A 9,827-nucleotide genomic window follows, 5' to 3' on the forward strand; every position below is an offset into this window, starting at 1 on the left:
ACGTATACTGTACGTCTAGAATCATCAGTGACCAACTTGTCTCACCCAAATACTAACCATCATATTTGACGTGAACGCTCCCACCCTGCCTCTCACTGGCACCCACCCAACAGGAGTGGTGAAAAGGGTGGAGCAGTTGCATTGTAACAAATGTTTTGATTGCAGCACAAATATGTCACTATCATAAATAAAAAAATTGGATCTGTCTTAGCCTTTAATTACGTCAATGTGCCTGAACACATTATGAAGCGTACATATGAGTACACAATGATTCCTGGCAGCACACACGATTTCTTTCGTCATGCAGGCGGTTTTTGCCAAACTAGGTTTCACAACATCTTATTGATACAGGTGTCATACCTGGGAAGCTAATCAAAGTACCAAACAGATGTGTTCAAAAGACATAACAACCCCTGCTATCTTTTAAAGTTCAAAATGGAGACTGCTGAAAAATGTATCATCTTTAGCTTTTATTGATCTGTACTAATTAGCCGAAAGTCCATTATTCAGTATTGCTTTGGTTATGTAAAGAACCTAATACACCTGGTTTTACCACAGTATATCACAATGAGTGGAGAGTGTCGGAGTGAGAGGTCAGACATCCTGTCACCAATAGAATAAGCAGAGACAAAATCAGTAGATTTGTCCAAACATATGTAAGATTTGTACTCGATACACACACAGAAGCCTGAGTGCAACTATAACTCACTTTCATTTTAGCTTGGGAGTGACACAAGAGGGTATTTTGCTGAGTCTGTTTTGCATATTAAGACACACAGCACCAAGCCCTTTCATTATGTCTACGCCCATGAGTCACAACAGAGCAGTCTTCCTGACATTTTTCTCACCTTTCCTGTTGCAACTCCTACGTAACCTGACTTCCCTATGCACTTTTAAACAAGTCTCCCTACCCCATTACACATATTGCTGGCTATGACCACTCTCAATTTTATCAGCAGTTTATACAGATAGTGAACGCTTCACTGTGGGAAGAGAGCCTCCCCCACACCAGGCTTCATTCAGCTCACATTCCTGTGGCGTTAAGTGAGGAGTGCAATTCAGTTCCTCCTACCAGAATGCTCCAGTGGAGAGGAGGGGCACGCAGAGGTCACTCTCCGAGGAGACCTGTGACAGCTTTCTCAGACCAGAAAAACAAGCAAACAAAAAGTCATTTTCCCAAGAATGGCTAAAAAAAGAAGTGTTTTAGAGAAGGTTTTAATGTTTTACACTTTGACATTCACTTTAAAGCTAACACCACTAAAACCACCTGCTCAGCATCAATATTAATCATGAAATGTACCTGCAAAACATTACAGTGATTTTATATGCACTTATGCCACATATGGTAGGCCTACACTAATATCATTCCATTTGATATTATAGTGTTTAGATTTGTTTGCATGTCTTGCAACGTTGTATAATTTATTACAGAATGACATTAGTTGGCAGACTATTTGAGCAATGTTTCCCCCTGCTGGCAGAAAAAAACTATGTTTAAGGGCAAACTTTTTTACAAGTTGACGTGTGCTCCTAGCAACAAGGTGCATTCGCCTCGCCTGCGGATCTCACCAGGGAGGATCTTAGTCTGGGTGTGGCAGCCAAGGTGTGTCTGTGTGTTGACTCACTGTCAGATACCAGGGCTTAGACTAAAGTCTGCACGTCCCATTCAGACAACAAGTGCAGGATCAGACGAGTTTCTTCTTCTTTTAACGCTGTGAGAAATATATCCTCTGTCAGTCTTTAGACGGTCAACTGCCGGACGAGTTCCGCTTTACGGCAAAGTGCATTGAACGTCTAAAAAATGGCGAATGTTTTAATTTTCAACCTCTGTTTGGCGTTGGTAAGTGATCCAGTTTATTTTTAATTCCTCTCCGAACAATTTTATCGATACACATGTGACGTAGGACTATCGTGTTAAGCGACTATATTTACGAGAATGTTGTTATAATGTAATTACTTGCTATCAAAGGGATTGTCACCGGTATTTGGTTCGATATTTAGAAATTCACTTTAGGACCGACTTTCTACTGTACTTCAGGTGCTGTCCGGTGTGGAGTCATGTTTTATTCCGGACTCTCTGTACATAATTGTGCCACGAACAATTCAGACCGGGCGAAAGATCACTACAGGTACTTTTTGCTTCTCCACAAATTCTTTATAGAACACCTTATATCAATTTCAGCTCGAATAATATCCTCCAGTATTGCCTGTCTGTTTAGTAGCCGCCCTTCACATTTACCCATTCACTCTCTCGCTTTTTTTAGTTGAAGTTGCCGACTGCGACACCAACTCTATGATCTTTACTTTGAGCGACCCCAATTTCCAAATAAGACAGAATGGAGCAATAGAAGCTGTAAGGCCTGTTTCAGTGTCGGGAACAGGGCGGACATTTTCTGTGTGGGCCCGGGACAACAATGGACCGGAAAGTGAGATGGTTGTCCACCTTGTGCACAGTGCAATACAGGGAAAAAAGGTAAGCTGTTGCAAGACTTTCCGAGTTTGTGTATCCTTTTATACAACATGTATACATTAACGTGATTTACCTGTTTGTGTTACAGCAGAGTCCCTCAAACTATCTGAAGCGAGTCAAGAGACGTTGGAGTCCACCACCCTTCAACATATTGGAGAATGATAAGGGACCTTATCCAAAAGCCATTGAAAAGGTAATCTTGAAAATATAATATAATTTGCATTGTAGTGTTTATAAGCTTAAACACTGCCTCTCAAGTCTTTATGGCCGCATTTTCAATACATGTCCAAGTATTCACTTTGTTTTCCTTTGTTTTCCTCTACCTGCCCCTTTTCACTCCCCTCCCCCCAACCTAGAAAAGTCTATTATCACATTACTTCCAGCTGTCTTTATGCAGTGATTTATTCCTCTAGACATAACGAAATTGTCTCTTGAAACATATTTAATTGTGTTATCATTTTGGGTTTCTGTTTTAGATTGTGTCGGACTCTGAAGCCCAGCATGACGTGTACTACACCATCAGTGGACCGGGTGTCAATCAGCATCCAGTAGGAGTGTTTTCTCTTAACAGGGAAACTGGGATGTTGACTATACACAAACCTGTTGATCGTGAGGAATTCCCAAGGTTTAAAGTAAGTGTAAAATTGGGCTGCAACATATGATACATGTCTTGGTGGATTCATCTGGAGATCATCTTAAAAAACAATTGATCCCAAAGTCAAACATTTAGATTCAACCCTTAATTTAAATAATTCAAATTTCACATTGCATTCGGTCACACTTTAAAAGGCTAATCTGACATTGAAAATAAATGAAATCCTATAACATACTTTGCACTTCTAACTTGCACTTCACTTTTTTTTTGTTACAGTTAACGACCAGAGTTTTCAACAAAATAACTAACGAGGAGACAGACCTGCCTTTGCCCATTCAAATAGAAGTAGATGATGTGAATGACAACGCTCCAACATTCAAAGACCCACTACAATTCACAGTGCTTGAGCTCAGCCCCGCAGGTGAGGAACATGAACAACACAGCAGTTAATTCTGGTCTTCAGTGTGGGAGATAATAAACTGGATGATTCTGTTTTACACTACAGGGTCAATTGTGGGGAAGGTGGATGCTGACGACATAGACCAAGGGGGAAGCCTCCACGTCAAGATCAAGTACACTCTTGAGGATGGATTAAACCGGTTTGCCATTCACCCAGTCACTGGTGTCATCACCACAACCACTAACACCCTGGATAGAGAGGTGAACACAAGCACCATTCTATTTTATATTTAGACTGAACTACTACAAATGCTTTATCTTGGTAGTTTCTTTCCTCAACATAACATGTTATTTACCTTTTTCTCATGTCATTTTCTCACCTGTTTATTAGGTAAAAGACAAGTATTTGGTGATAGTAAAAATCAAAGACATGGACGGTGCAACTACAGGTATGTCCAACACAGGAACAGCAACCATTACTCTCGCTGATATCAACGACAACCCGCCAACTTTCACAGAAACTTCTGTAAGTGATAAGCCAATACATAATACAAATAAATCTGAATATTTCAGTTCTTAAAACAAACTCGTAATGTTTTGACAGTGACAGTACAATCAAACACCACAGGTGTGTTTTATATAAAGTCAGTGTTTGGAACCTTACTAAAACATTGGTTGTCTAATTTAAGTAACACACTTTTTGTTTCCTTTCAGTATGCAGTCACTGTCCCAGAAAACGGAAAGGAAACACTTATCCTCAGAATTCCCATTGAAGATAAAGATTTAATAAACACACCAAACTGGATTTCCAAATTTGTCATAGCCGAAGGAAATGAACAAGGAAATTTCAGGATTGACACTGACCCCAACACAAACGAGGGGCTTCTGTATGTCTCAAAGGTGAGTGAGATCTCCTATTATAAGATGTAGTTGTGATAGTAATAATAAATAATAGACTTACTGCACATGGAAAGCCTGTAACCTGTGAAGAGACAACTGATTTTTGTTTACAATACTTCCCTTCCTGTTTTTCCAGCCCTTAGATTACGAGCAGAACAAAAATGTGAAGCTTGAGATTATGGCACGTAATGTAGCTGACCTGGCTGGCACCACATCCACATGGGTGTCCATCCCTGTGGATGTCACAGTCGTCAATGAAGATGAGGGTCCGGCCTTCACGGCTCCTACTGTCCGCTACAATGTCAAAGAGAACACAGCCAACGGCACACTGATAGGAAGTTACATTGCTCGCGATCCTGAGACCAAGAGCAGCAACGGCATCAAGTAAGCAATCTTACTTCATATTTTTCTGGGAGAAATTAACTTTACTGCAGTGAAGGATGACTCATAATAGACACAATTCCAGCCAATGATTAAGACCCCAACTTTATGTGTGTGTTTCTTAATTTAAACACTGGAGGGCAGACTTTCACTGCTGAACGGAATAATGTGCTCCTAATAAACAATGACTTTCCCCCCCCCCCTCTCTCAGGTATTACAAGACCACAGACCCAGCTTCATGGATCAACGTCGACAGAGATAACGGAGAGCTGAGGGTGGCGAACACAATTGACAGAGAGTCACACTATGTCCATGATGGAATTTACAACATCACCGTGAAGGCTGTTGATGCTAGTAAGTTGCTTGTGAATGCCGCACATTTCCTTGTCATTGATTTCTACAGTATGAGTCATGGACTTTTTACAGAGGCCAAACTGTTTTTATAACACAACAAAAATAACTTCCTTACTCGTATCGTACCAGTTTAATTTCAAATCATGTCAGGCTTCATGTCTTTTGCTTGTAGTGTCACACCAGCCGAAAGTTATTAGGAACACCAGCTCCACCCTAAGTATCTGTCCAAACAAACAGCACATCCTGAGAACACCTGTAACACTTGTAACTAGGTGTGATGGGACATGTCATCTACAATGACTCACAGTTCTCTGATGTGATGGTGAAAATTGGGCTCATATCCCAGATGCTTGTCAGAATTGTTTTTTTCCCACCAAACAAAACCTGAATAGAAACTCACACTAAGCCAAAATGCAGCCAACTTGGTCCATCTAATTTTCTTTGTTCATGCATCGACATGCCCCATTTAATCTTTTAAATAAATATTAACGTAACACTTTTCTCAGGCTTAAAGACAGGAATAGGAACAGTCATTATTGTGGTGGAGGATGTCAACGACCACATGCCGACGTTTCCCACCAGCGAGATGGTGGTCTGTGAGCAGGTCGGGCAGCTGGGCTCTGTGCTGGTTGTGGCTGAAGACCACGACCAGTCTCCCTTTTCCTCCCCCTTCAGCTTCAGTCTGCCAAAGGATAACGACGGCAAATGGTCTTTGACTAAATATAATGGTAAGTGGTTGTACTTTGATTTTATTGTATTTTATTGTATTAAAATCTTCTCTAAAACACATTTCATTTTTGTGAGAGGTGTCAGAATAATCTATTACACAGAATCCAACAGAGTATTAGTGAAGGAGTGAGAGTCAGGCATAATGTTGATTATTGACAGCTTCACTGATTTCTGAGGCTGATCCCAATATAAGGTGGAAGAGGACTTTGATTTTTTTAGAGAAGTAAAACTAGCAATACTATAAAAATATAAGCCACTGCAAGTCCTGCATTAAAACATGTACTTATAGTTATAAAAGTCTAAGTTGCTATATATCATTTTATATATAACTATAGCTGACATTTTATAGTTGAACAATTTATCTTGCGAACTTAACTTATAATGCTGACGCTCTTTCTAAATCGTTCAAAGATATCTTCTGTAATGCAATTTATAATAAGCCGACATAAGCGGTCACACAATATGTGTATGATAAACTGATATTTAATCATATTAAACGTTTGAGCAGTTGTGCTATAGTATGTGTTTGCATATATAAATTGATCTTTACGTGAAGTATCTTTGTTAAAAACATATTCTTTACCCTCTGAAAACTTCACTTGATGTTCAAAATGATCCGCAGTATGCTACGTTGCTATTTCTACGACAAATGTGTAGAATCTCCATCTTATTTTCCACATTTTGGTCCCCAGACACGGCAGCTACGTTGAAGCATGTGAAAGACCTGCCTACAGGGATATATGAAGTCCCACTGCACGTTACAGATCTGCAGGGCTCTGGTAAAACTCAGGTGGCTCAGGTGAGGATCTGCGAGTGCAAGAATGGAGCCTGCTTGGACAAGGACCACTCTGTGTCTTTAGGCCCTTTGGGAATACTGGCTCTGCTGCTGCCTCTGTTGCTCCTCCTGCTGCTCGGTGAGTCGCCCCCCCCCCCCCCCGCTCTGCTCCTGCCAGCACAATTGTGAAGCTACACTGTGTAGATAATGAAACAGGAAATTGTGCTCATGCATTTGTAAAAGTGTCAAAAAGAGTACTAGAAAGTTCAAGGTTCTTTTACTGAATTATGCATGGTATATTGGGCACAGTGCGATGATGTGAGGTAGTTTAATACAAGGTAATGTGACAGTGTGCTCACTCCTGTGATGCCTTCCACACAGGAAGCCCTGTTTGTTATAACATGCATTCCTTTGTGCATTCATTTCTAACATGTTTCCTTTGTTATCGCAGGCTTGCTGCTCGCCATTTTCTGCACGACAAAGAGAAAGAATATAGAACTGGAAGATGAAGGAAACAGTGGAGGAATCCTGATCAAATCAAACACGGAGGCCCCAGGGGAAGAAGTGGTAAGAAAGTCATTATGAAAGCATTGCCTGGGCTCAAACCCTTGTTAAAAAAGTTTTAAACTTCATTCATATAGTTAAATTCCAATGACTCATTCAAATGTTTTCTTTTACAGGATTCAAGTCTCATCACTATCCCCATCAACGGGGGGGAAGTTACAAAGGGCTCATATCAGCAGGATTTTGGGACTGCAGGAGGAGCATGGACAGGGAACGGAGGCTTGCAAGAGGAGGCGATATATACGAAAAATGTCCAAGGCGATATGCAAGATTTCTATACCACCCGGTATGAGCAGTACGGTCAACAGCAAGGTCTTGGTAGTGGTCTTGGTAGTGGTCAGGGTAGTGGAATGGCCTTTGACAGCAGACTCCACACCCAGGACTCCACCTTTCTCCACAACTGGCAAACAAATGGCCGCTATCTAGACCAGGTAATAAAGTTTCATAGTTTTTTTAAGTGAAAATGTTCATTATATATTTATTATATGAAAAAGAGGTGTCAGGAAGCACAGAAAGTGGGAGCAGAATTAAATATGTCCAGATGTGACCACCTTTTCTTCTTCCCTCAGGTTTAATAACTTCTGTGTTATCTGTAAGAGCTTAGGAAACTCCCCTGTGTTATATAATCTTGTTCTCTAAGCCAGGATAGTATCCTCAGTAAACTTTAATATTTCTCAACTTCCTGGCGAGAGATATTATTTCTCTTCGTAATATCTGACTGCCAGTCATATCCTGAGCAGACTTGTGTTATCACATGGTGTAATATCTCCCCCTTCTATCGCTCACACTGACAAATAACACGCTTCCTCTTCCTCCCCCTTTGTCTTGTAGAAACTGGACTTCTTTGGAACAGAGGAGGACGGGCGGTACGCAGACGACGTCATCCACTCCTACGGGTTTGAGGGGGTGGGCTCTGCAGCTGGCTCTGTGGGATGCTGCAGTGACTTTGGCGACAACGATAACCTCGACTTCGTCAACACGCTCGGACCAAAGTTCAAAACTCTGTCAGAGGTCTGTAGAAAGACATGAACAATGGAACGCAAAAACGAATGGTGTTAATGCCTCACTCTACAGGATGTAGAGAGGCCTGAGCGCTTGGTATGCCCCTGAACATGAATGAGAAAAAGAACAATCTGGCAGCGTCACTGTGTGCTATGCTATCGCTTTTTGTTGTTAGTTTGGCTTTTTGGGAGAAAAATATTGTTGCACTGAAAACTATGCAAATGCAGTCAGTTGTACATATTTTGTGTTTGTTATGTGCTGTCCATATATCCATAAGCTTAGCCTGCTTCTCCTTGTGAAAGGTCGCGGGAGGGGGGCTTCTTTTGCAGGGTCATAATGGTAATTGTATTGATGTATGCAGCGCAGGGCTGATGGGTTTTTCTATCTGTTGAATGAGTCCTAACTTTGGCTATTTTGGATTTGTAAATAATCTCTGTTCACTGTCTATGACACTAAGTTGCATTTGAGTGGCTGACTTTAAATTGCTTGCAAAATTATGTAGTTTTGATATGTTTTTTTAAAGAAAAAGAAAACCAATAAATAACTAAATGAAATAAGACAATACTTTAACTCACCTCTTTATTACTTCACACGCATACTTCCTTTCAAATAACATTTTCCGAGTTATTAATCAGTTTGATTTGTCATTAACTGCTTTTCCAAATCATACTAGTAATTTTCTGACTAAACACATTGTTCTGGCTCTTGACTGTTCATTGGGCGTAGTTCAGCCCTGTGTGTCATTGAGGATGGTTCAACATACCGATGGTAATCCTGTGAAAGTCAGCATAAGGGCGTGAATGTGATGAGTGAGATGTTACTGTCACTGCATGCTACTCTGTAAATACATGAATGACTAATGACAAGTAAAGCTATACAGATCAGAAAAATGTCGTTGAACCTGCTAATATAAAGGAATCTTGACATATGTGTATATTAAGTTGTAATTGTGCATGGCCATTAAATAATGTTTCTCTTGGTGCTACAGTAGCAAAGATTATATCAATTTATTTGAATAGAATTTTAAGATTTCAATTGTTTTTTAAAGTTATCTGTAACTCAACAATATGCCCTAAAGACTGCATACCAATGTTACAGTGTGTTTTATATTAGAATTAACTTAGAACATTAAATAAAAGAGGCTTTCTCGTACAGTTTGGCCTCTGTACTTTGGCAGAAGGTCTGACAGGCTGTAAAAGCAGGAACAGAGTTTCTTTGTGCCCGGTCTCTGTGTGCTCTGGTGAATGATTTACTGGGTGTGGCACTCTGAACCCGCACAATGGAAAGTGCAGTTTGTCTGCAAAGCTTATCACCGCCTGGCTAATATTTACCAGCAGTTTTCTGCAGATCAAGTCAGTACACGTAAATGTAATTGTGCTTTTCCCTGTAATAAAGCTATTTCCTCCATGCCTACTGACTGTACCTGTTGCCCCACAGTTTGCACCATGCTTTTTTACTTCTGTCGTCTTTTTACAGTTGAATTCTGTCATCTTTAAAACTGATTTTCCATTAACAGGAAAGGAACGGCATGGTCCAATTAATGTCCCTTTTCATTTATTCATATTTAAAATAGTGATATAATTCTGCAGATAACAAGCTTAGCTACATTATGCACAGACCTCCATGAATAAATAATAACATATTACAAATGTATTGAA

At 40.3% G+C, this 9,827-nt stretch overlaps 1 protein-coding gene across 2 annotated transcripts; it reads left to right on the forward strand.

Annotated features, from left to right (window-relative positions):
• The first annotated feature begins 1,560 nt into the window (after nt 1-1,560).
• On the forward strand, nt 1,561-9,578 carry dsc2l (desmocollin 2 like). Of its 2 annotated transcripts, none has more exons than XM_034137302.1 (16): nt 1,561-1,840; nt 2,039-2,129; nt 2,265-2,473; nt 2,559-2,663; nt 2,947-3,102; nt 3,342-3,486; nt 3,571-3,725; nt 3,856-3,990; nt 4,179-4,364; nt 4,501-4,748; nt 4,957-5,099; nt 5,606-5,827; nt 6,521-6,742; nt 7,055-7,170; nt 7,284-7,598; nt 7,999-9,578. In XM_034137302.1, the coding sequence occupies exons 1-16, from the start codon at nt 1,802-1,804 to the stop codon at nt 8,194-8,196; spliced, it is 2,685 nt and encodes an 894-aa protein (XP_033993193.1). In that variant the 5' UTR covers nt 1,561-1,801; the 3' UTR covers nt 8,197-9,578. The 2 variants fall into 2 exon arrangements, with proteins under 2 accessions (XP_033993193.1, XP_033993194.1); XM_034137303.1 differs by having other exon boundaries at nt 2,562-2,663.
• The last annotated feature ends 249 nt before the right edge of the window (nt 9,579-9,827 follow it).

This window comes from Trematomus bernacchii, unplaced genomic scaffold, assembly GCF_902827165.1.
Source record: "Trematomus bernacchii unplaced genomic scaffold, fTreBer1.1, whole genome shotgun sequence".
Lineage (NCBI taxonomy): Eukaryota > Metazoa > Chordata > Actinopteri > Perciformes > Nototheniidae > Trematomus > Trematomus bernacchii.

Bases quoted from the DNA above. Each gene is read 5' to 3' on its own strand.
- dsc2l (XM_034137302.1), top strand. From the start codon at position 1,802: ATGGCGAATGTTTTAATTTTCAACCTCTGTTTGGCGTTG. The intron at 5,828-6,520 runs GTAAGTGGTTGT...TTTGGTCCCCAG, and splicing joins GTCTTTGACTAAATATAATG to ACACGGCAGCTACGTTGAAG. The intron at 7,599-7,998 runs GTAATAAAGTTT...TTTGTCTTGTAG, and splicing joins ATGGCCGCTATCTAGACCAG to AAACTGGACTTCTTTGGAAC.